Source organism: Gracilinanus agilis, chromosome 4, assembly GCF_016433145.1.
Source record: "Gracilinanus agilis isolate LMUSP501 chromosome 4, AgileGrace, whole genome shotgun sequence".
Lineage (NCBI taxonomy): Eukaryota > Metazoa > Chordata > Mammalia > Didelphimorphia > Didelphidae > Gracilinanus > Gracilinanus agilis.
The window spans coordinates 502,536,930-502,563,011 of record NC_058133.1 but is presented as its reverse complement, the minus strand read 5'-3'; the positions used below and the strand labels follow the sequence as shown (position 1 = coordinate 502,563,011).

At 42.0% G+C, this 26,082-nt stretch overlaps 1 protein-coding gene across 1 annotated transcript in view; it reads right to left on the bottom strand.

The window, feature by feature from the left end:
* The window catches only part of SRRM3 (serine/arginine repetitive matrix 3), a 57,715-nt gene extending 33,636 nt beyond the window's left edge, over nt 1–24,079 (bottom strand). Inside the window, exons 1-2 of the mRNA XM_044676900.1 lie at nt 23,853–24,079; nt 8,656–8,757 (exon numbers count right to left, since the gene is read on the bottom strand). Coding sequence (XP_044532835.1) covers nt 8,656–8,757; nt 23,853–24,079 — 329 coding nt within the window. The remainder of the gene's footprint in view (nt 1–8,655; nt 8,758–23,852) is intronic.
* Nucleotides 24,080–26,082: the final 2,003 nt, after the last annotated feature.

Genomic DNA, 26,082 nt, shown 5'->3' with positions numbered 1-26,082 from the left:
ACCCATTCTTTTTCATCAATGAGCAAGCATGAATAATCAATCAGTTCCATTTTAGCAAGATGACAATGCTTCCCCCCTTTCTTCTTTAACTCCTGAGGTTGTTTTGAAAATATTATTATGAAAGGCAGCATGATGTAGTAGATAGAGAGATGGCTGTTATTTTCCCCACCTCCCCCATATTATCAACATTATTATCTTCATTAAGGCTCAGGAAATTTGTAACTTGCTTGAGCTGATCCTCTTTGCCAGAGCTGACCAAAGCTGGCAGCAACCAATGAGCCTGCTGATGCCAGATTCATCAAGACTACTAGATATGATTAAAAAACAAAAAACAAAAAATCCTCCACTAAAAAAACCCGAAAAAGGCCCTTCCATGATTGTCAGCCTTTCTTTTGCTCTTCATAGGTGGAATCCACAACAGGTTCCCGAATACTTAATCTCCTTGATTGTGCTAACCTTTGTTTCTCAATGGTTAACCTAATTAACCCTCTCTTATTTTCCATTGTCAAAGATGGTAATTGCCTATTGTCAGGGAACTTCATCCCTAGATGAAAAAGTCTAAGATTGTGACTCATAATATTCTGCTCTGTTCAAGGTATAGCTAATCTAGCCACTCTGTTCTGTTTGGAATTGGAAAGGGATGACACAATGTCCAAAATGAGGGAGGTGATAGCCTTGTTGTACTCTTCCCAGGTTGAGCGACATCTAGACTATACAGTTTGGCTCTGGCTAACATATTTTAGGTCATACGATCACTGATCACGAGCTGGAAGAGAGACCAACTAGGTTAGCACACTTATTTTTCATCTAGGGCTATTGAAGCCCAGGGGGATGAAATGATTGGCCCAAGGTCACTGAATAAGCATCTGAGGTGGAAATTCAATTCATTTCCTCTGATTCCAAAGCCATCATACTTTCTGCTGTTCCATGTCATTCATTGGCTTAAAGAAAATGAATGGGAACTGGAGACAGACCATACCATAAGAGAACTTTTTAAAAGAAACTAGGAATGTGTAGCCTGGAGAAGAGAAGACTTGGGGGAAGAGTTGTAGCAGAAGGGTCACAAGTGGAAGGGGAATTAGAATTGTTTTGCTTGGCTATAGAGGGGGAGAATTAGGAATAATATGTGGAAGTCACATGGAGGTGATTTTAGAAATTATCTAAAAATGAAATTTGAGAGAGCCAGAAGTGAAATGGGTTGCTTTGGGTATCCAAAGTGGAAGTGGGTTCCCTTTCAGTTGAATTACTTTGGAAAGGAAGAGCATCATCTCTGATGATCACCTTTCTAGTGGGAAAGAAACAAAAGCTATAACCCACAATGATTTTCTGGGTGCACAGACTAGATTTTGGATTTTAGGATCCAATTCCATTGAGGAGACAGAAATGGAGAGAGACAGAGACAGAGAGACAGGAGAGACATACAGATAGAAGAGAAGGGAGATTTAGTGACTTGTTCAAAGTTACATAGTAAGAGTCAGAGGCAATATTTGAACCCAGGTTTTCTGACTTCAAAGCCATTGTTCTTTTCATAGTACCAAAAGGAGACTGAAGCCCAAGAAAGGGAATGGGTGAATTAAGATTAATCAAATGCTGTACTCCTCTTGGGCCTGGGCTATATAATAGCAGAACAGAAATCGGAAAAACAATAATGTAATCATTTGACCATTCTGTATCAGCACCAAACCTCAAGTTTAGAGTATATTGTCTCACTGAATTAAACGACTTCTCTATCCTAGATACTCTACCTCATTACAGAAGAACTGATAGACTTCATCAGGAATTTATTTCAGCACAGTGGACAGCTCCCACACATCTTGATTAGGAATATATTTTGTTTTTTGTTTTTCTGGATGCATTTTCTTGGTTGATTTCAGAAAGGGTCACGATTCCAGGGAGAGCAGAATGAGAAAGAGTCCTCTGAAGGTCATTGAATCTAGTATCTTGTCTTCAGGCCACAATAATAGATTTAATCACTTCTCTTTTAGATCATCTCAGAAAGAATGGTTTACAATCCCTGGTGAAAGCTCTGTCTAGTTAGTCCTTGTGGAATAGTGAAAAGACTACTGGACTTGGATTCTAGGTATCTAGTTGCAGTTCTGTCAGGAACTTGCTGTATGACCTTGGGCAAGTCACCTCTGCTCTCTAGACCTCAGTATCCTCCTCTGAAGAACATTCTTAAGATTTTTTTTTCCATTTTTAATGTTTTTGATCAGCTTAATACCAGTCCCATGCTAATACCTCCTTTCTGTGAATTATGATGGTATTGAGAGCCTGTTCAACACCGCTTAACATACTTCATTTTTATCTTCTTAACTATTCTATGTTTTCCAGAATATAAGCTTTCTGTGGGCAGAGATCATGTCTACTCTTTCTCCTCTCTCTGGCAAAATTCAGATCATAGGATATACAATGAGGGGCTCTGTCAATAAGGGACTCAACAATCCTAAGATGTGATCCATAGTCAATGACTCCTCTCTTATAAGAAGATCAAGCTCTAGATCCAAAAGCATTCAGATTAGTCCTAAATTCACAATTCATCATTCCTTTATTCATTGGCTCATTGCACCTGCCCAGGAATAAAACCAGAGAAATATTTAAAACAAAGCCTGAGTACAAATTCATTCACTCAAAATGCCTTTTCAGGGCACCTCTATCGTGTATATACAGTATTGTGCTCTAGAAAGGCCTTTTTTCTCGTTTGAATTAAGCCATTCATGCTCAAATGGTCCATTCTCTTTGTAGGCACTTGGAATTTTCTCTTCCTGATTATCAAAGGCTTTAAAATAATTGTCCCCTTTTTTGGTAGAGAGGATGACACAGAAACAATGGTGGGACACATAACATATGGGGAAAAAGAGAAGAGAACCCTCATTCTTGTTTATCTAATCTTCTCCTTGGAGCCTTCTGTTTGCCACATTTCACTATGCCTTCTAGGGAAATGATTCCTCCCTTCCACCAGGGTCCCAGAGATAAGACCCTATACCAGAGGATAAAGTCTCAAAAGAGATTACTTGCACCATTTAGAACTCACTGACTACTCATCTTCAATTTGGATCCAACCCAGCCCCTCCCCACACCCCCATACCTCCTGACTTCCAAGCAGTCAGTGCATGATGCATAAAATTGGGTGGTTTATGACAAATGTTCATGGGCACTCATGATGATTCAATTGGATAGGATTTTCCAAGAAGAGAGCCTGAGAATTCAGATACATTTTTGCAGCTGAGTGAACTTGGAAAGAGAGCTGTGGCCACTGGCCTCCATTCCCCACTCACCCTACTCCTCCCCAGCTACTCTTCCTCTCTGGTCCTGCAGAGTTCCATCCATGAGGAGATAAAGGATCAGGAGAACCATTCTGAAGTCAGTGACATTTATCTTCATTGCCCTCTCTTTTTTCAGAGCCTTTTCCCCTCCTTTCTCTTTTCTTGGGACTCCTTCCTCAACTCCTTCTTGGTTTCAATTCCATGTTCATTTTCCTGGGTTACATTAACAATTGCTTTAAGATAAGGACCTTTAACAAGATATTCCCTTTGTGGATTTAGAATCAGAGAACCTGGGCTCCAATCCCACGTTTACTACTTAATACATATATTACCTTGGATCAATCACTTTTCTCTTCAGTTATAAAATTAGAAAGTTGGATTGGATGGCCTCTAAGAACCCTTCCAGCTCTAAACTTATACTCCTTAACAGAATGCCCTCATGATTGTAAAGAATAGAACTAGAATGGTGATATTTCAAACCGTATAACAAGTAATAGGGTAAAGATTTGGGTGTCCTATTCAGCATCACTCAGATAATATCACATAGGTGGCCATCTTCATCTATATCTAGGTATTCCTCAGCTTCCCTCTCTTCCTCTTGCTTCCATATAGTGTCCTATGGGCTTGTTTCTAGGCTTTATTCCTCCAACCCTAGAGCCTAGGATTGCTAGAAATTGATATTAGTTGACTTTTGAGGACTCAGAGAATCTAAGGGACAAATTTAAATAGATCTTGTACGAATTCATCAAATGCCTCTTGAATTAAACACTGACAATCATATCTTCAGCATGGTTCTTTCAAAAATTCAGCATTCTTCAGTCAGGGGAACAGTGGTGGAGGGTAGAGAGACCTAAGTTCCCTGAACTTGATTTATTACCTAAATTGTAAGTAAGTGGGGAGAAATTTTCCAATAGAAAGCCTGAGGTAAGTGCAAATTGCATATTCTAAAAGTAAATGACTACAGAGAAATATAGGTACTTATCTTCTCAGTCCTAGTCTTTGGGTAAATCAGAATTTGGTGGGACAGACTCCTAATTTTCTATAGGCTTCTAGGGTTAGGGGCTCAGTGGTGGGATCTGTTGTGAGGAAGATTAGTTAATTGATTAAGCACACTCTTTCTTTCTTTTGCTTGAGAAACTGTCCACCAGATCCCAAACTTCTCCTCTTCTTGGTGCTGTTCTGTTGTTGCTGGAAATCCACCTCCACTCAGGATCCCAAGGAAATCAGAAAGCAGGGTCTGAGATCTCCCTGGACTGGCAACAGTTTGCCCACCACTAATGGAGTCTCTCTCTCAGGGCACAGGTACCACTTCCTCCTCCTTCATTCCATCATAGAATACACTAGGCTTCCTGCTAGGTCAACCTTACTACTTAATCAATTAACTAATCTTCCTCACAACAGATCAGATTATATGCCAGGATGTAAGAAGTCAAATGGATGAAGGCACATCTCAGTGATGTCACAGGATTGTGAAAAGGAGTTCAGAAATTCAATCTTGCCCCCTGGCTTGCTGTTCTCCTGGAATGATCATCCTTTTCTCCTTGGGAAACTTGTTCCTGTTTTTAGAGATTGTAGAGGACAGGGGACTTTCTTTCTGGATGTCTCAGCTCTACTTGAAAAGTTATCTTGTTGCAGAGAAAAGAATACTGAATTTGAAGTCAAGGTTCTAGGTTTGAATTCCGACTTTGATGCTCACTCTCTGTGTGCCCTTGAATTCCTAGAACCCCTCTGGGATCCAGTTTTCTTATTTATAAAAGGAGGAAGTTGTATCAGATGCTTCCAAGGACCCTGTCTAGTCTAAATTTATGATTCAATGACTTGTAGATCACGGAATCCCACATCAAGGTCATTTCATCCAGCCTCTCATCCTAGACAGAAATCCTCTCTTGATCTTGGATTCAGGACGCCTTGATTCCAGTCCCTCTTTTGCCATTATTTCTTGTGTTTGACCCTGAGTGTGTGGGACATTATAGAACAGTGACAAGATAGCACAGTATGGAGGACCTGAGTTCAAATCTGGCCCCAGATACTTCCTAGTTGTGTGACCCTGGGCAAATCACTTAACCCTAATTTCTTAGCCCTTACCACTCTTGTCTTAGAGTTTTTACTATCACAGAAGGTAAGAGTTAAAAAAAAAGACTCCATGAGGTTGAAGGTTCATTGTACAATTTGGTGGAAAGAGCAATGACTTGGAATGAAAAGCTGAGAAGAATATCATATCTGCCATTTATTAGTTATATTTCCCCAGGCAAGTCACTCCATTACCTCTCTGTGACTCAATTTCCTATCCTGCACAATGAAGGAGTTGGATTAAGGAGGTTAAGTGACTTGTTCAAGGTCACACAGCTAGGAAGTAACTGAGGCCAGATTTGAACTCAGGGCCTCCCAACTCCAGATTGACTCTCTATCCACCAAGCCACTTGGCTGTCCCCATATTCTATGATTCTTAACGGTGACTTTCAATACCCAGGAACACACTGGTTCACAAGGCAGACCAATTAGCAGATGAAAGAAAATGAAGGATTAAAGGAAACAAGTGATCTGTCCAAGGTCATGTAGTCAATTAGTGACAATGTTCAAAAGGATTGGAGGGAAGAAAATGTCTCTGTTAGAAAGTTCACTCTTATACTGAGCCAGAATCTACCTTCCTCCAATTTCCACTCATTTGTCCTACTTCTTCCCACTGAGGCCAAGTAGAATGAATCTCCACCCCCCTTCCACATGACAGCCCTTCAGATATTTTTATTTTTATTTGAAGGATTGCAGCAGTCTTCACCTGTCCCTATCTAAGGAGAGCTGAGGGTAATTAAGGGCTGTCTTGATGGGTTGGTTTTCTGGGCAGGAGACAGATTGTGCTCATTAAAGTTGTTCTCTCTCCTTCCTTCAACCTCATCTAACCCCGATTTGCAGACCTTTTATAGTTCTCACCACATTCTGCTTCATGTTGCAGTTCCTGGTTACACACACACACACACACACACACACAGGCACACACATATATGTCTACACACATGTACATGTACAAACACATGGGTGTATATTATATGTCTATATATGTATATGCATGGATTCATATATACCATGGGCAAGTATTTTTATCACCTGCAGCAATGGGTATTTCTAAGAGAGACAGAGCATAAAAAGGGAGCCAGAGGGCAAGATCTACAAGTTGATGAAATAAAAACTATTTAGAAGAGCTCAAAATAGGTACTTTAGAAGCTTGAATTCCATGAGGAATAGAGACCATGGAAGGAATAAATAAGATAAAGGTTATGAATCAAAGAATAAAAACCTAAAATGACACAAAGGTAAGGGAAATAAGGAAGAGAAAGAAGGTAAAAACCTTTTTAAAAAGGTATAGAAATTGAAATTTGAAAAGTTAACAGGCAAAATAAGTTGAAGGGGAGAAGAAGTAGGGGGATGTTACTTCTCTACATAATCAAGAGAGAAAAGCAGGGGAAGAATTTGAAAACTAGGCAAAAGGAAGACATAAAAGAAGTAATAAAGTGAAACTCTAAAATCAGGTGAAAAGGTGACAAATGACATGGAGGCTTGAGGTAAGGGGAAGAGAGCTGATGGAAATTGAGTTGCCTTAAAGAAGATTAAGCTAAAGTAGCTGAAGAGAAAAAAAAGTAGTATATTTATGAGGTAAAAGGAAAATATTCTAATTGGGAAAAATATTAGAGACAAATGGAAGCGAATATAAACCTAACTCATAGCTTTAACTATGAATGGATTCAACAATCCAATAAAGTGGAAAAGAGTGACAGATTGGATAAGAAAACAAATCTTCAAAATTTGTTGTTTGCATGCCTAAATAGCAAATACCTATCCAGTACAGAATGAATCACTTTCATGGCGGTTATGGTATAGTAGAAAGAGCATTGTATATTTGGAGTCAGAAGAGCTATGCTAAAATCCTGGCTTTGTCATTTTTTTGACCTTAGTAAGTCATTTTGAGTTGTAGTTTCCTTTTTTGTAAGACGAAGAGGGTGGACCCTCATCCCTTTCAGTATTAAAGCTATCATCCCATGGGACATTATGGGGTTTTTCAGTTGAAGGACCCAGTTTGAATATGTGTTTGAGTCACAATTCTGTTAATTGCTAGGGCTGTGGCATTGGACAAGTCCCTCTCTTTGAACTTTGGGTTTCTTCTCTGTAAAATGAGTGGGTCATACTCAGTGATCTCAAAGTCACTTGGAATGGCATGACCTTTCCACTTTGAACTTTATGATCTTATCTTTTGACCATCCTACCCCCAGCCCTGGGATTACCTTTTCTACTTTATGATTTCAAGTTTTATCTTTTATCCTTCACTGACCTTCTAAATCTCAGTTAACCAGATCTTCTGCTATACTAGTGATGGTTCTAAGGTAGACCTCGGTAACATATTGTTTTACATCATTCTCTAACTATTTTGAATAAGTCCTATCCTTCCTCTAGCTAGACCTCAAGGACTAGAGCTCAAGGGAGGAAACACACTCTTCTGCCACCCCCTCAGGGAAGCCTAGCATGAGGCAATGCCTTAGATGAATTACCTTAGGACAGAGGATACTAAATGCAGATAGGGAAAGTGCTTCAAGGGACATTTAGTTTTTTCCTCATTTTTCAGATGAGGAAAATGAGGCACAGTGTGAAGTGACTTGACTGTGGTCACAGAGCTAGTAAATATCAATTATGTGCTTCTGCTAAAAAAGATTACCTTATATTTGTTTTATATATACTTATATATGGGCATGCCAGTGACAGCAAACCTATGGCATGGGTGCCAAAAATGGCACACAGAGAACTCTCTGTGGACACTCAACCACCCTCCCCATCAGAGTTCATTACCAAAAAGGCAGAGGAACTGGGGTCGAGCTGCTCCTTTCCCTCACTTTACCGTGCCTGAAGACATTTTTTCATATCACCCACCCCTCTGCCCAGTAGCCTAATGGGAGCTCACAGCAGGTAAGGTGGGTGGCTCACAGGCAGCAGAGCTGGAGAGGAGTGAAGCACTTGGGCTTTAATGAGGATATTCCTCACTTCACCTATCCAGCAATGGGAGCACTTCCTCCCTCCCCTGTGTAGGGTAAGGGGGATGCACCTGACACTCAGTGAGGGGTACAGGCAGGGATGGGGGTGGGGTCTGGCACTCCATCTCTAAAAGGCTTGCATCAGTGGAGTAAGCTATCTCCCTCATTTGAATGTAAGCTTGAGGACAAGACTTCAAGTTAGCAAGCTATCCATTATAATACCACTGACTAAATCCCAGAGCACAGGGGAATGCCCCCCGAGTCTCTCAAGCTCCTCCCTTAGCCTACTGAGGTTCATGGCCCAATAGCTCACACTCTACCTCTGGTCTCAATCCCTCTCTTGCTGACCCTCCCTAGTCTCCCCACAAGAAACTCACATGTGGCGACCATGTTGATCCTCCCTGGTCAAGACTCCCTCTTTCTCCATCAGCATCTGTCTGAAGGTCCCCACCTTCTGCCGAATCTCCTCTTCAGAATACCTGCAGCCAACAGAGAAGGTGGAAAAGAAAGAAAAAACAAGGTTGCTATAACTAGGGTTTTTGGCTTCCATTTGCCCCATAATGCTCCCTCCTGCCTTTGGTGGAACTGTAATTCTTCCATTTTTCAGATGGGCAAACTGATGAGAGATGTAATCAAGGAAGGACTCATGATTAAATGCCTCTTCTATGGCTACTGGTGAGGAATGGGGGTTGATGGCAGGACCTGTTTATGTCTGTTCATGTTCTTGTAATATGTATCATCACTGAAATGTTTAGCTGGTCATCCATTTTTTTATTATTATACCCTTTGGGTGGTGAGAAGCTCATTACTTCATGAGACATCCTGTTCTAGTGTTAGACGAGTCTTGAGTTATACAGGCAAGAGGATGAGGCTGAAGAGAGGAAGGAATATCATGACTGACAGCTCGGATTCAGGACTAGCCCCATTTCTTTTCTTCTCTATAGTATATAGCTAAATATCTAAGAATGAGGCAGATCTGAGACTTTCCCCACGCCTTCTACTTCAGCCCCATCTTGAGCGATGGATAGCAGTGCTGTAGGAGGTGGGTCACATCCAAAGAATTGACTACTCAGACAGTCTCCACAGCAAGGGAACAAGCTTTATTGAGAGAGGGAGAAAGGCAGTAGAATGGCCCTGGCAATGGAGTCGCCCTGGGGATGGAAAGGTCCTGAGGGGTTTTCAGGAATGCTTTTTATATGGCTTGGTTGTGTGTGTGGGATCAATTGTTTGGGCAGCAGCAACCTTGCAGTACCCAAGGAACTGAGGTCACTTTACCCATGGTTCACCTTGGCCTGTGTGGCTTTCCCTATGATTCACCTTATTTTTCCAATAGTGGTGATGGTGGGGGATCACAACACAGATGGAATGCTGATGATATGTTAACCACCTGGGGCAACTCTAGGTCCAATTTTGGCTAGTTCTGTTCTGACTCCAAGGAGGGAAAGTCCCTGGTTCACTGTGCCTATGCTGATTGGCCAGTTGCAGAATTCCTGTCAACATCCTCCCAACAACCCACGAACATCAGTATAGCAACCCATCTACATGGCAGCCCTACATTAGCAGGGCTGAGCCAAGGAAGAATTGGGAGTAGAGGTGGGTGAAAATCCCAGTCTTTATGAGTGTGAGTGTGACTGAAATGGCATTGCAAATTATTTTTGGATTAACTGTTGCAGCAGTTAACCAGCTACAAATCATAGGATCACAGATCCATAACTAAAGAAGACCTTTGAGGTTATTTGATACAACTTTTTCATTTTACAGATAAAGAAACTGAGATCCAAATAAGCTATGCCTTGCCCACACATGTAGTAAGTGATGAAATAAAGATATGAACTCAGGTCTTCTGACTTGAAATATAATGTTCTTTCTACTACCCCATTCTATGCTTCTGTAACTGAAAGATGCCTAAAAAAGACAGTCTTGGTACCCAGTAGTGTATCATTGGGGAGTGGCTTTGTCTTCGTGGCAGTGGACTAGAAAAGAAACCTTTAAGTAGCAATGGACCTTTCTCTCCCCTCTCCTTCATCACTTTCCTTCCACTCCCATCTCAGTGGTCTGTCTCTATTTTGGTCCAGGACAAAGTTAGACTCTCTCCCCATTTTTGGATGGGCACTGAGGTAGAGAAAGGAGAAATATCGACATCTCACATTTCTATTGGGCAAAAGTAAGGGAACAAGGGACAAGAGATCCAGGTTCTCATTCTAGTCCTGCCATTTGTAAACTGTGTGACCTTGGTCAAGTGCCTTCCACTCTCTGGCTCTCCAGTCCAATGAGGGAGAGTTAGATATTGTGATCTCAAAGGCCCCTTCCATCTTGAAATCCTATAATCCTGATGGTCTGAGTGAGACAATTTCTAAAATTCCTTCTAACTATAAACTTCATCAAGTCTAAATTTTATGGGGTTTAAAGAACCTTTCTACCTACTGAGAGCCAGAGAGTTATAGCAACTTACTGCTGGTCACACAGCAAGAGAACTGGGATTGAAAACCAGGTCTCTTGATTCTCCCTCCATCTGCTCTTCTTTCAACTGCTGAATCTAATCATGATAGGCTGGTGGGCACCACTCTCTCCATGAAGCCTTCTTCACTCTTCCCAGTTGTTATTGTTTCTCCTTCCTCAAATTCCTCAAATCAAAGTCATTTGTTTCTCTGTATATGCATTGCATCTCCCCACCAGAATATAAGCTCCTTGAGGGCAGGGACTGGTTTCCTTTTTTGTCTTTGACTCTCCAGTGTCTAGCCCAGTGCCTGGCACTTGTTGGAGGAGTGATATATCGAAAATCTGTGAATTGTCCTAGAGGACCCAGAATGAACCTCTCTAGAATTTTGTGAATAGGTCCAGGGGGCTGCTTGAGGCTCAGAGAGGGTGGGATTTGCACAGGAGCATGGGTGGTAAAGGCCAGAGAAAGAGTTCAAACCCTTTTCTTCCCAACTCCTGGCTTAACATTCTGTTCACTCTCCCATCCTGCCTTGCATTAAGTAGAGGTTTTTAAATGCTGCTCTTCATGTCATGTTAGGGAGTGAAGTCACTTGTGCATCTGCCTGGGGATGGGGAGCTGGGGGGCTTTGAGCCTTCTCATAGTCACATCAGGTTACCCAAGGGGAAAGTGTTCAGACCCAAATTACTGAGCTATCAAATAAATATTAAGGGCTGAGATATTATTTAATAGTAGAAAATGAATATACTCCTGTAATTGTTATGAATATTAATCAAATATCTGAATACTGGAAAGAAATACTAATGGGATTCAAGGGGAAGTAAATGAATATAAATGACCAGGTGATATCAATGAAGAAAGATCTCCGAGCCTAAAAAAGATCTAATGTGTATGTGTGGGCTTGCATGTGTGTTTGATTTTTTAAGTATATTTTTGTTGATTATTTGCAAAACCTTTTCACTGAATTTGCTCTTGGATCCTTTCTCGTCCCCCTCCCCACCCAGATCCCCTGTGTACATGTGTATGCTTGAAGTGGAGGAGAGGGAAGAAAGGAATAGGTACCAAGGAGCACAGATGGCAGCTCAGAAAAGTTTTGGGATAATAGGATTGTAGATTTAGAATTGTACTACTCTGGACAGTAATTTAGAACTATGCTGTCCCCTCACCCAAGTCACTAAACTGTGCATACCTTGAAAAAATTTTTTTTAAACTCTTACCTTCCATTTTAGAATCAATACTGTGCATTGGTTCCAAGGCAGAAGAGTGGTAAGGGCTAGGCAATGGGGAATAAGTGACTTACCCAAGGTCACATAGCTAGGAAGTGTCTGAGGTTAGATTTTGAACCTGGGAACTCCTTTCTCTAGGCCTGTGCATACTTTTTGGCCAAAGATATCACTACTAGGCCAATAATCCAAAGAGATTAAAGAAAGGGAAAGGATCCATAAGTACCAAGCTTTTGTGGTGGCCAAGAGCTGGAGACTAAGGGATGCTCAATAACTAGCTAAACAGATTATGATACTTGAATTTGATGGAATATTGTTGTGCCATAAAAATGATGAAGGGGTTGGATTCAGAGAAAACTTGGAAGACATATAAATTGATGCAGAATAAAATGAGCAGACCCAAGTAAATAGCTTTTACAGTAGCAATAACTTTGGAAAGACAAACATCTTAGAAAGGAGTCAGAATTTGGATCAATGCAACGGCCAATTATGTCTCCAGAGAAGTGATGATAATGAATACAGGGTGCTGAATATGTTAAAGTGTAGCAAGTGTGTAGATTTGCTTTGATTGTTTAAATCTTTTAAAGAATTGATTTTTCCTTTTTTACTTGGGAGAGAGAGACTAAGGATCATTTTGCTATAAAAAAGAAGAAAAGAAGGAAAAGAGGGCCATCAGAATACCTTTAAAATGCTCAAAAAGCAAGAGAAGTAAGGTTGGTAGGAAGAAAATGAGCAGGACAACTTGGGAAATAGCATATGATAAAGAAAGGAACAGGTGGGAATATATATATATATATATTTAAAAGCAAGCTGTATTTCATGTAGATTTATGGCTTCACACAGAATCTTTTTCTGTCCTGTTTTGTATATGGAAATGTTCTTTCTTTTTTGGTATTTGTTAAATTCAGAATAAAAAAAATAAAAAATAAATAGATTTAGAGTTGGAAAGGATGTTAGAGTTCATTTAGTCTAACTCCAACTCCTCCCTCCCCCCATTTTAAGGATGAGAGGCCCAGAAAGGTGAGGTTACTTGTCCAAAGTGAGGAGAAAGAAAGGAAACAAGCGTGTGTTAAGTGCCTCCTATGTGCCAGGAATTGTGCTAAATGCTTTACAAATATTATTTCATTTGATCCTCACAATAAATCTGTGAAGTGGATGCTATCGTGATCCTCATTTTATAGACGAGGAAACTAAGGCAAACAGAGGTGAAGTGATTTACCATACAACTAGTGTGTTTGAGGCCAGATTTGAACTCAGGTCTTCCTACTCCTAATTCAGATCTCTTTCCACTGCACTAAATTGCCTCTGGAAGCATTTGACCCCAAAGTATAGACTTAGATGTTGATGATTTGGGGCCAGGGCCCCTCTTGGCTTCTATGGTGATTATGGGTGCTTCATAAGGGTCAATTGCCTCCCTATGCATACCTCTCACCCCCTTTCCAACTCCAGAGTTCCCAAGGACCATCCTACCAATGAAGGACATACCTCATGAGGTAGTGAGCTCCCCATCACTGGTGGTTTTAAGAAATCAATCATTTGATTTAAGAATTTAAGAATCAATCATTCGATTAGTCAACAAACATTTATTAAATGCCCACCATGTGCCAGACACTGTGCTAGGTGTCAGTGATTCAAAGACAGAGGTGAAACAATCCTTGCCTCAAGGATTTTATTAAGGCACAGATCATGTATATATAAAAGTGCATCCAAAGTAGATAGAGTCCCCTTAGAGAAGAAGGAACTAGCAGCTAGATTCTCTATTTGCTCTTAGAAGGATAAGAAAATGGTTCCTATAGAAAGTATTGTTTGAACTGAGCCTTTTATAAAACCTATCTTATAATCAACACTAAGTATCATTTATAAGGCAGAAATGTGAAAGGGGCTAGGCAATCGGGGTTAAGTGACTTGCCCAGGGTCACACAGCTAGGAATGTCTGACCACATTTGAACCCAGGTCCTCCTGACTCTAGACCTAGTCCTCTATCCATTGAGGCACCTAGCTGCCCCTTAAATTGAGTCTTAAAGGAAATTAGTCATCCCAAGGAGCATAAATGAAGAACAAATGCTTTCCAGGCTTGAGGGCAGTGGGGAGATCAGCCTGAGCAAGAACATTGGGATGGAAATTGAAAGTTATGTGTAGGGCAGCTAGGTAACTCAGTGATTAGAATACCAAACCTAGGGACAGGAAGACTTGAGTTCAAATCTTCCCTCTGATGCTTCCTAGCTGTGTGACCCTGAACAAGTCACTTAACCCTATTTGCTTAGATCTTGCCTTTCTGTTGTAGGGTTGTTACTAAGACAGAAGATAAGGTTTTTTTAAAATTGTCATGTGTGAGAAATAGAAAGTAGGTCAATGTAGATAAACCATAGAGTTTGTAGAGGAGAATAATATGTAAAAAGATGAAAAAAAAAACAAGAGAAAGTGCCTGGCTGTAAGGAGCTCTGAGCACAAACCAAGAGCTTTGATTTTTGTTCTAAATGTATTAGGGAGCAACTGGGGTTTATTGGTCATCAAGGTGACAGAGGCAGATCTCTGTTCTAGGCAGATCATTTTGGCAGCAATATGGAAGATGGATTGGAGTGGGGAGAGAGGAGGCAGAGAAGCCAATTAGGAGACTATTACAAGGGTACGTGCAGGAGGTGATGAGGGCTTGACCCAGGGCAGTGTCTGTGTCAGTGGGAGAAGGGGCCACATATAGGAGATGTTGGGAAAATAGAAACAACAAGATTTGATGACTGAATGGATGTGTGCTGAGATAAGAGTGACCAACCATTAAGGATCTGTGGAGGGAATTGCTTCCTAGTGGGAGATGTTGGACAAAATGACTTGTAAGGTCCTTTTGAACTTTGGGATTCCATCATTCTATGACCTGCCCTAGGAAGGAGGCTCCCTGACTTTGTTGTTCAGTCATTTTTCAGTTTTGCCTGGCTCTTCATGATCCCAAGGAATGGTTAGCCATTTCCATCTGCAGCTCATTTGACAGATGAGGAAACTGAGGCAAGAAGGGTTAAGTGACTTTCCCAGGGTCACACAGATGGGAAGGGTCTGAGGTCAAGTTTGAACTCATGAATATGAGTTTTCCTGACTCCAGACCCAGCACTTATCCATTGCACCACCTAACTGCCAATGACAGTACTTAAGGATCTTTCGGAAATGCTTTCTTGGCTGAGGAGCAAGGAGTGAAGATATCAGTTCAGAACTTCATCTCTGAGAAGGTTCTGGAATGGAATTCAGAATTTTAGGCTACAAACTGCTCAGGCAAAAGGTCAGTGACAAAAAGGCTTGTGCCCTTAGGGAAGGCTGCTCAGTTGTCCTTTCCATAGGAGAGACAAATCAGGAACTTGGGCCCCTGAACAGAATTGCAGAATTTTGGTGTTGGAAGGTATCTCAGCAGACAGTCAGTCAGCTCCATTTCCACCTGAACATGAAGCTCCATTAAAGTCTACCTCCAAAAGTGGTCATCAGACATTGGCTTGACTACTTCCAAAGAAGGGGAACTCACTATCTGTCAAGGCAGCTCATTATCTCATTTTAAGATAGCTTTTATTGTTAAGAAGCATTTCCCTAGCGTCAAATCTTCACATGCCCTTTTGCATTTCCTACTTGTTGTTCCTAATTTGGTCCTCTGAGCCTAAAGGCTCAAGTAAGACAAATGTCAACCCTTTATTTTCACTGCTATTCATTCATGTCTGACTCTTAAGTGACTTTGTGGACAATATGGTCCATGATTTTTTTTTGGCAAAGATACTGGAGTGGTTTGCCATTTTCTTCTCCAATGGATTAAGGCATACATAGGCTAAGTGACTTGATCAGGGTCACACAGGTAGCAAGTGCCTGAAGCTAGATCTGAACTCAGGTCTTCCTGACACCAGGCCTAGCCTTCCATCCACTGGGCCACAGAGCTGCCTCCCTCTTTATTTTCACAGGACAGTTATCTAAATAATAGAATATGGTTATTATCTTTCTTCCTTCTAAGCCTTTTCTTCTCCAGGAGAACTATTCCCTTAATTGATCCTAGTGTAGCAATTTCAAGGCTCTTCATCATCCTGGATGCCCTCTGGCTTATCAACACCTTCACCAAGATGAGGTGTCCTAAACTGAATACAATAATCCAAATGTGGTTGGATCAGGGCAGATGACAGTGGGACTCTCACTCTCTTGGTCCTGTGGGTCATGACTTTCTTAGCCCAGCCCAAGATTATATTAATTTTCTTAGCTGCCATATCTGATTGATATAGTCCTTTAAAACCTCTATATCTGGCCTTGATGAAAAGAGGAGAAAATATTCCCCTCTCTCTTCTTTGCAGAGATGGAAGGGGTATGGGTATGGAACACTGCCTACATTGTCAGACTCAGTTGATGAGTTTTGCTGAATTCCTTTTTTATCTCTTCTTTGTTCTTTTTTACTTTTCATTATAAGGGATAACTCTCTGGGGAGGGGAGAGAAGATGAATATATTTAGAGATGAAAGTAATATAAAAACAAAAGTCATGAATAAAAAATTTTAAACCCTGTATTTTTTCAGACCAACTGCTTACTTCCCATACTTTGTACTTTCAAACTTGATTTTTAAAAGACTCAAGTGTAAACCTTTACCCATAATGAATTTAATCTCATTTTATTTGGCCCCATGTTCTAGTCTATTGAGATCTTTTTGAGTCATAACTCTGCCATCTATTGTCATCCATCCAAATAGTACCTAGGGCTGGAATCCTAAAGGCAGACCTTCTGTCTCTTCATGTACACTTGAGTTGCCCTGAGGATCATCCCCAATCACACAAGGGAAGGATGGAAATGATTAAAGGTGAAGGACCTGGGTACCATTCCTTGGGCAAACTGCTCCCCATCTCTGGAGATAAATTTCCCCTACTGTAAAATGAAGTGGTCACATAAGATGATTACTAAGTTCCTTTTCAAACTTTAAATACCATGATACTCTAATTCTATACTTTGTCCCTCATCAGGACACCTCTCCCCTGTTCCCAGGGTGAAGTCCCAAGGCTGTCAATCCAGGCAAGCAGATGGGGCAGAGAGGACACTGTAAAAGCCTAGTTGAGGACTCATCTCTAAAAGCCTCCTCAGAGACATCACTTAGTCCCTAATGAAGGTTCACAGGGACCTCTGACTTCTAGGACCTGTCTCAGTGCTTACTTAGTCCTCAGTTGATCAATAAACTTTAAATGGAGGTCAAAGAACTGGGAGGAGGAGGGTTTCCAGAGAATAGCCCAGTTCTTTAGAAAATGATTTTCTTTTCTTTCCCTTCCCTGCCCTGACCAAGGGTTTGTAGAAGAAGTAGTGGCTCAGGGATGGGATAGAAGAGTTGCATCTGGGCAAGATCTCTCTACAATTTCTCCTGAAAAATTAGTCCTGTCTATTTAAGATCATTTCTCACTGTTATGCCAATGAATTCCAAAACTATCTCTCTCTGGATATCTAGTCCCACTTCTCTGGTTGCCTACAGAATATTTCCATCTGGATGCTCTAGTGCTGTATCAGACTCAACAAATATGGAACAATTCATCATCTTCACTCAACTCCACTCACCCAAACCCACCTTAACTTTAAATGAATCTATTTCTATTGAGGCTACTGATATTCTCTTAGGAGTCGAGATTTCTGACCTTGGAGTCATTATCAATTCCCCTTTTCCCATTACCTAGAGCCAACCAGTTGCCAACTTCTATCAATTCTATTTTCCCATCTCCCTTTTCCCCCTTTTCAGCCATTATCATAGTTCAGTCTCTCATCACCTCTCTTCTAGGCAATTTAGTAGCCTCCTAGCTAATCTCTCTTGCCTTCAGTCTCTCTCCTCCTGAACAATTGCAAAATAACTTTGATACCTTGAATGTTTTACCATTTTACTGATGTGCCTTTTCCATCTACCCACCCATATTGCAGCCCTCTCCACACTTTCTTATCTCCCATATGACTTCTGTCCAAGTTTCCCTATTAATTCTCCACAGGGGAGCTATCCAAAGTGCTGATGGCAATTTCTTGTGTTCCAAGAGTATCACTGTTTCACTGTCCATCGAACTGTGGAGTTAAAGGTCCCGGCTTTTGACACTGTGCGACCCTGGACAAATTGTTTAACTTCCCTGGTTCCCAGGTTGCACCTTTTGCTTGGAGAATTATAACCAAATCAATTAATACTGCCACTGTAAAGGGAAAAATCAGCTGATCCCCCCTCCATTGTTTCACTTTCTATCTCTGTGCCTCCCTAGGACCCAAATTCCTTTCCCTTGCTATCTCTCTTCTGCATGTGCTGCCTTTCCATTAAAATGTTAGCTCCTTGAGGAAGAACTGTCTTGATTTTGTATTCATATCCCTAGGACTTAACATAGGCTTGGCCCACAGTTAAGTACTTAATAAATATTATTCATTAATTCATTAATTCTGAAAGAGGGCTTGTGAAGTCCCTCCCAGCTATCAGTCTACACAAGTCCATGGTCCTATGATCTGCTGGTCATACATAAGATCTATTTATCACCAGATTCATTTCCTCAAACCCTAGAGTAATTACAGCTCTCCCTTGCTGAAGAACTTTTCATTGACAGTCTATTGCCCACAGGGTGAAATGAAAAGAGTGAAGTCTGAAGTCCAAGGTTTTTCAGAAGCTGGCCCCCATGCTAAAAATCCTTGTCTCCCACCACTCACTCAAACCCAGTCCTTGCTTGGTCTGTTCACACATGTGCCTCTTGTACACATCATTCTATCCAACAAGCATATTTTTAGCACTATCTGTGTATGAAGCTTAGTGCTGGTTACTAGAGATAAAAGATAGATCTGACATCTAGCCAGCTCTCAAGAAGCCTACACTCCAGTGGGGGCAGAGAGGAGAGATACACACAAATAACCATGAGCTAAAGGAGATTGAGGTCAATGTAGAGAAGACACAGGCAGAAATTGAGTGGAGGGTGGGGTGGAGAAAGAGAGGCCTATTTAATTGGGGAAGGAGGCAGGGATCAAGAAAAGATTCATGGAGGAGATGCTGCCTGGGCTGAGCCTTGGAGAGAAGAACTTCAATTGGTAGCGATTCATGTTGACAGGAGCCCATTCCAAGCATGGGGGAAGACACGAACAACAACAAAAAAAATGAAGGGAAAGAACAGGATAAAGACAGGAGACACTGAGGGATCTATTTGATGGGACTCATAGTATGTGAAGGGAAATAGAAGGAAATTAGACTAGAAAGATTGGCTCAGACAAAATTGTGAATGAATGGCCTTGAGGGTGATTCCCAACTCTGTATCTTAACTGAAGTTGTTTCCCCATCTGTAATGTTCAGAGCCTCTTGCCCTGATTGCCTAAATCTCATCCATCCCTGAAGGCTCAGCTGGGGATTAAGGCTCAGTGTCAGGAATGGGGATAGGTTTCAATGCTAAAGATGAACAGTCACTAGCGAGGATGGGACTTTATTGCTAGAGATAAGGACTTAGTGTCAGGGACAAGGGCTCAGTGTTAGGGCTGAGGGTACATTTTTGTGACTGAGTGCTCAGTGACTGGGTTTGGGGCTAGGGGTCTGGAATGGAGGTCACAGTTCTGCTTCAAGGATTAGAGCTCAGTGTTGGCTCAATCCCAAGAACTGGAGTTCAGTGTCAGAGATGGGGATTCAGAGCTGTGAATTAAGGGTCAGTGCAGGGGTTTCAGTCCCTAGAAAGGGGACTAAAGGTCTGTAATGAAGACTTAGAGTTAAATATATGTGCTCAGTATTTTTCCTATTCTTGGAAATGATTTTCTGTTGTTTTGTTAAATCATTTCCACATGTGATATTACAACTTGTTTTTCCTAACCAGGGAGATAATGGCATTTAATTAAGGTGCCTGCAGGCCCACCACTCCCTCTTCAGGGACCACAGCCCACAGTTTTGCCACATGAAACAGAATTTTCTCTTTTTGCACATCAATAGCTCATCAGCTCTTTCAAATATGTTTGTATTGCCTGCTAATAACTTGCTTTGTGTGTGCGTCTCCCTCTGTTTCTTTCCATCTCCTCCTCTCTCATCACTCACTTGGAGTTCAGGAAACATATTATTTCTTAGGATGTACCTAGTGGGATTTCTTAGCATCCTTATTCTGAGTCCTAGTCCCTACAACCTTGAATTGAAATTCCCAGGCCTAGTGATGAGCTCCATCCCCAGTACTGAACCCTGATGTTTTGCACTGAATCTTTAACTTCAATATTGGGCCCCATTCCTGAGCATTGAGCCCCTATCCCCAGAATGGAGCTTCCACTTTTAGAATCTTCTTCCAGATCCCTAGTTACACATACATACAACTCTCACTCCTTCCCTAGGGCATCAGTCCCAAGAGGTATGACTTTGTCTCCCTCCACCAACCGTTAGCCTGGGGAATGACATGACCTTGGAGTGACTTCCATGGAGCATGTCATTTCCTATTTCCCTGGGGCTCCAGGTTCACCTTTTCCAGGAATTTCTTTGCAGAGGCAACAAGAGAGGACTGGAAAGAAAACTGAGCAGCAATTATTTCTCCTACTCCCTTTGGCCTGCAGCTGAGTGACCTCCCTTGGGGAAGGAAACTGGAGCAGGGAATCCAGCTTCAACCCTTTCCTGGGAGGAGCTGCTAGCTGAGCGACTCATAGAAGTATCTCTCCCCTCCTTCAACCCCACAGAGGAGAAAGCCAAAAGCTGTCTCCTTCATTCTATTGTCTCCAGAAATTGAGCTTAATCTGGGTACTTCACTGAGCATCAAGCACTAGGATGGGAATTGGGAGAGGAAGAGAGATTTCAGGCGAGGCATCTATGTACCAAGGGCCTCAGTTTTCTCATCTTTCCAAAAGAGAAATAATTCCCATTCTCTTATTAAATTGTAGCAAAGATCCAATAGAACTGTGAAAATATTTTGGTAAATCTATCTTAATAAGAGAGGCAGAATGGATAAAAAGGTGATCTTGGAGCCAGCAAGTCTGTACTCTTACATATACAGGAATTGCAAACCTGGGAAAATCTTTTCATTTTTCAGTGCTCCAGGGAATTCTCTAAAACTCTAAGGGGCAGAGCAGGTGCCTGTCCACACTGGTAGAGGATGTTTCCTCATGGTTCATTCTCCATACCAATGAAGTTACAGCTCTGATTTTTTAAATCTTTTGTTAAACAAAGGGAACTGTGATGCCCCTGACCTTCCTGTTTATCTGGTCAGCTGAGTGAGAGCTAACCCAGTCTCCAGGGTTAACTCAGAGACAGTAGAATTCCCCAGTCTTCCTAGGTACCACACCAAACATTTGCAAGTGTAGTGGCCATCTTTTTTCTGGACTGAGGAGAGATGGGAGAAGACTAGGGGCTCCATGAAGGTGGGGTTGTATCTCACCATCCTTTTTTTTTTTAGACCCTTAACTTCGGTGTATTGTCTCATAGGTGGAAGAGTGGTAAGGGTGGGCAATGGGGGTCAAGTGACTTGCCCAGGGTCACACAGCTGGGAAGTGGCTGAGGCCGGGTTTGAACCTAGGACCTCCTGTCTCTAGGCCTGGCTCTCCATCCACTGAGCTACCCAGCTGCCCCCTCACCATCCCTTTTTTGAGGGCAGGGGTGGTACTCTCCCATCATATCAAGGACTTTCTGAGATTCTTTTCCCCTTCCTCTGCAGTACCCAGGCCAGGGCTGTGCTCACAGGACAGGCCTACCTGGGCAGCCTTGGACAGGTCAAAACTTTCCTGGACCTCAGTTTCCTCAGCCATAAAATAAGGCAATTGGATTATATAACTATCTAGGTCCTTTCCAGTTCCAGGCCTAGGATTCTAAGATGGATGGTTGAACTCTGGGTATCCTGAGCCATTCCTTGGATATAAAAAACCAAAATCCTTGAGCAGAGTTGAAGTAAGTGGGAAGAGTTCTGTACTGGAAGTTAGGAAATCTCTGTTCAAATGCTGACTCTGACATTTGTCAGATGGGTGACCTATGGCTAGGTCTTGGGACTCATTTTCCTGGTCTGTAAAATGATTTACTGGTACTTCCTCCTTCATAGAAGGGTGGTAAAGACATCCAAGAATAGGGACAATTTGGGGCAGCTGGGTAGCTCAGTGGAGTGAGAGTCAGGCCTAGAGACAGGAGGTCCTGGGTTCAAATTTGGCCTCAGACACTTCCCAGCTGTGTGACCCTGGGCAAGTCACTTGACCCCCATTGCCCACCCTTACCAATCTTCCATCTATGAGACAATACACCGAAGTATAAGGGTTAAAAAAAAAGAATAGGGACAATTTCTTTCCCTTAAAATAGAGAGCATCCAAAAAACAGGGTCCTAATCTCCCTTAAAAACATATCCAGTTTTTAGATATGATTCTGTGGGCTCATGGGATCACAGCTCCAGAGTTGTAAGATATCCTCGACTCCATCCAGTCCAACTCTCTCATTTTGCAGATAAAGAAATTGATGCTCAGAGGGATGAATTATTTGTCCAGATTCATGCAACTGATAAGTGTCTGAGCTAAGATTTGAACTCAGGTCCTGGTCACTTCAGGGTTCTATCTACCTAAGCACCAAACTTCTTTGGTAAGATTCCAGGAACACAAATCAAAATCCTCCCTTTCCCACTCCACTTTTGAAAGTCTACTTCCCAGACTGTGCTGTCTTATCCTCTGCTTCTAGAAAAGGTAGTGCACCTCCCTGGAGAGGTGGGACGACACTGGGCAGAGTGGCGATGCCCTGGGACAAGGACTATCTTGCTCTGGAATCAGGAAATGAAGGATCAAATCCTCCCTCTGTCAGTGACTCCCTGGGACTGTGATCTTGTTGAACTTTTCTGAGCCTCCATTACCTCCTCTGTAAGACAGGGGGAAATAACACGGATTACCTGCCTGCCTGAGCTCTTGGGAGAAAAGCTTTGTAAGCTTTAAAGGACCGTCTGGATCAAGGATTTCATTAATATGACCAACTGAGCGAGGAAGCTTCCATGTAGGCTGGCATCTTCTCTACATCTTCTCAGGGGGTAGTTTGGTGGTGCCACAGAGGATAGATCTCTGGTCTGGAAGTCAGTTTTACTAGCTATGTGACTGGGCAAGTCATTTAACCTCTGCTTCAGTTTCCTCATCTATAAAAGAGGACAATAATATCACTCTCCTCCCAGGGTTGTTGTCTAAAGTGCTTAATACAGTACAGGAAACAGAGTAGGTACTACATAAATGTTAGCTATCATCCTCCTTCTTATCTTAGAAAGGTATCTCATGCAACTTCCTAGCCCTTTGTGGCCTGCCAAACTCTGGAGTGCTGCTAAAAGCAGATTAAAATGCAATTGGGAAATATTTAATGAAATAGATATAAATATAATACAACAAAGATGTTAATTTGTGGTTTCCTACATCAATATGCAAACCGTGTTTCTATTTGAGTTGGGCATTACTGGACTAGAGCACAGAGAGATTAAGGAGTTTGCTTGGGGCCACACAGCCAAGATATTGGCAGGACTTGAACACAGGTCTTCCTGGCTTTTAGGTCAGACATCTCACCACATGTCAGCACTGTATAAATTGTTGGTGGACTTATTATTAAAAATGATGAACTAGGAATTGCTCATTGGCTATGGGAGGGGGTGGAAGGAGGGGAGGGAAAGAACATGAATCATGTAACCATGGAAAAATATTCTAAATCAATTAAATACATTTTTTTAAAAAAAAGACAAACTGTGGGCAGTTAGGTGGCTCAGTGAATTGAGAGTCAAGTTTAGGGATGGGAGGTCTTGGGTTCAAATATGACCTCTGACTCTTCCTAGCTGTGTGACCCTGGGCAAGTCACTTAACCCCTTTCCCTAGCTCTTACTGTTCTGCCTTGGAGCCAATAAACAGTTTTGATTGTGAGGTGGGAGGTGAAGATTTTTTTTAAATGATAGGCTGGCCCCAAGCGGTCAGTAGTGTTGTAGTCACTCAGTCTTTGGTTAACCCATCAGTCCACCTGCCTGGACCTACTCACCCTTGTTCCTCCATCATTTCCTGCAGCTCCATACACTTGAGTTCCACACGTCGTTTCCTCTCATGGTCCAGGATCTCCCGGTGGGCTTTCTTCACCAGGCTGGGCTCCACCACCCGCAGCTCCTCCTCTGGTCTGTGCCAGGCGCCTGAGGCACCAGGTTGGGGGAAGCCATTGGCAGCATCTGGTGGAGATGGAATGCTGGCCCCATTGTTGAAAGTGGAGGACATGGCTGCCAGCTGTAGTCTCTGCAGAATGGACAGAGAGGGAGAAAGAAATATTCAGTCCCAAATTCATTTCTGACCTACCCTCTTTTACCCAACATCCACCTGAAAAAATTCTGCTCCTTAACCATTGAGCTGAATTAACACTGAGGGTTTAATAGGAGACATACTTCATACCGGCTTCTGGGCACAAAGGAAATGAAAGGGGAAAGTTAGAGGGTTGGGAATTCTTACATCAGACAGAACTGAATGGTTATGGAGGTGCCAGGGTGGGGCATGATGTACGATGTTAGGCCTACAATGTCAAGAAAGAGAAAAGTGCCCGGGGGATAGAGCCTCTTCTTTCTTCTTGAGGCAAATTGGTGTCAAAGTGGTCCATAGTCTGGGGAAAGCTGACATCCCTGAATCATCTTTTCCCCTATCTAAAATTAATTACTCCCCACTTCAGAGTTTATCATCCCATCATTAGCACCAAATCTAGGGAGGAAAATATGGATTTTAATTTGGATTGGCTTGAACAAGAGGATGCTCTGAAGAAATTTAACTAGAATATTTCTCTGTAATTCTTTGAAATTGTATTATTTTGAGAAGGGATCAAGAATTAATGGGATAGATAGCTGGTACAGTGGATAGCACTAGCCTTCGAGTCAAGAAAACCCGAGTTCAAATCCAGTTTCAGACTCTTACTAGCAGTATGACCTTGGGCAAGTTACTTAACCTTATTTGCCTCAATTTTAGCATCTATAAAATGAGTTGGAGGGGGCAGCTGGGTAGCTCAGTGGATGGAGAGCCAGACCTAGAGATGGGAGGTCCTAGGTTCAAATCTGGCCTCAGACACTTCCCAGCTGTGTGACCCTGGGCAAGTCATTTGACCCTCATTGCCCACCCTTACCACTCTTCTGCCTTGGAGCCAATACAGAGTATTGACTCCAAGACAGAAGGTGAGGGTTTAAAATAAAATAAAATAAAATAAAATGAGTTGGAGAAGGAATGGCAAACCATTCCAGCATCTTTTTTTTTTAAAACCCTTACCATTTGTCTTAGAATCTATACTAAAGGGGACAACTAGGTGGTTCGGTGGATTGAGAGCCAGACTTACAGTCAGGAGGTCCTGGATTCAAATCTGGTCTCAGACACTACCTTACCGTGTGACCTTGGGCAAGTCACTGAACCCTAATTGTCTAGCCCTTACTGTTCTTCTGCCATGGAATTGATACTTAGTATAGATTTTTTTAAAAAACAAAAACAAATATTTCCCAATACTTAGTATAGATTTTTTGAAAACAAAACAAAACACTTTACCTTCTGTCTTAGAATCCATAGTATGTATTAGACCCAAGGCAGAAGAGCAGTAAGGGCTATAAATGGGGGTTAAGTGACTTTCCCAGGGTCACAAAGCTAGGAAGTGTCTGAGGCCAGATTTGAATCTAGGACTTTCCATATCCAGGCCTGGCTCTATATCCATTGAGCTCCTTACCTGCTCCTACATTCCAGTATCTTTGCCAAGAAAACTCCAAATAGAGTTACAGAGAGTTGGACATGACTGAAATGATGAATAACAACAACGAGAATTAATGACTGCTCAGGCATCCTCATATTGTGGAATCAGTTCTAGAATGAAATTCCTCATACCTGAGATCTAATCCTGACTCTGCCATTATTAAATTACTTTGTGACCCTGGACAAGCCAATTTCCTCTCTGGATCTTAATCTCTTCTTTTTGAAAGGCAGCTAATCCTGGTGACCCCTTCTAGTTCCTCAACTCATAGGAAGGTTCCCTAAAGGTTATGCAGACCAATATTCTCATTTTCCAAATAAAACTCAAGCTCTAAGATGGCCCACAATCACAAAGATAGGAAGTAGCAGATCCTGAATCTGAACGAAGGTCTTATGGCTCCAGATTCAACATTCTCCCCTCTTCAGTATGACCCCTGATTTATAAACTCGTGGAAGCATTCTAAATGCTGGCAATCTAAGAACTAGAACAAGTTTCCACCTCACCCCACCCC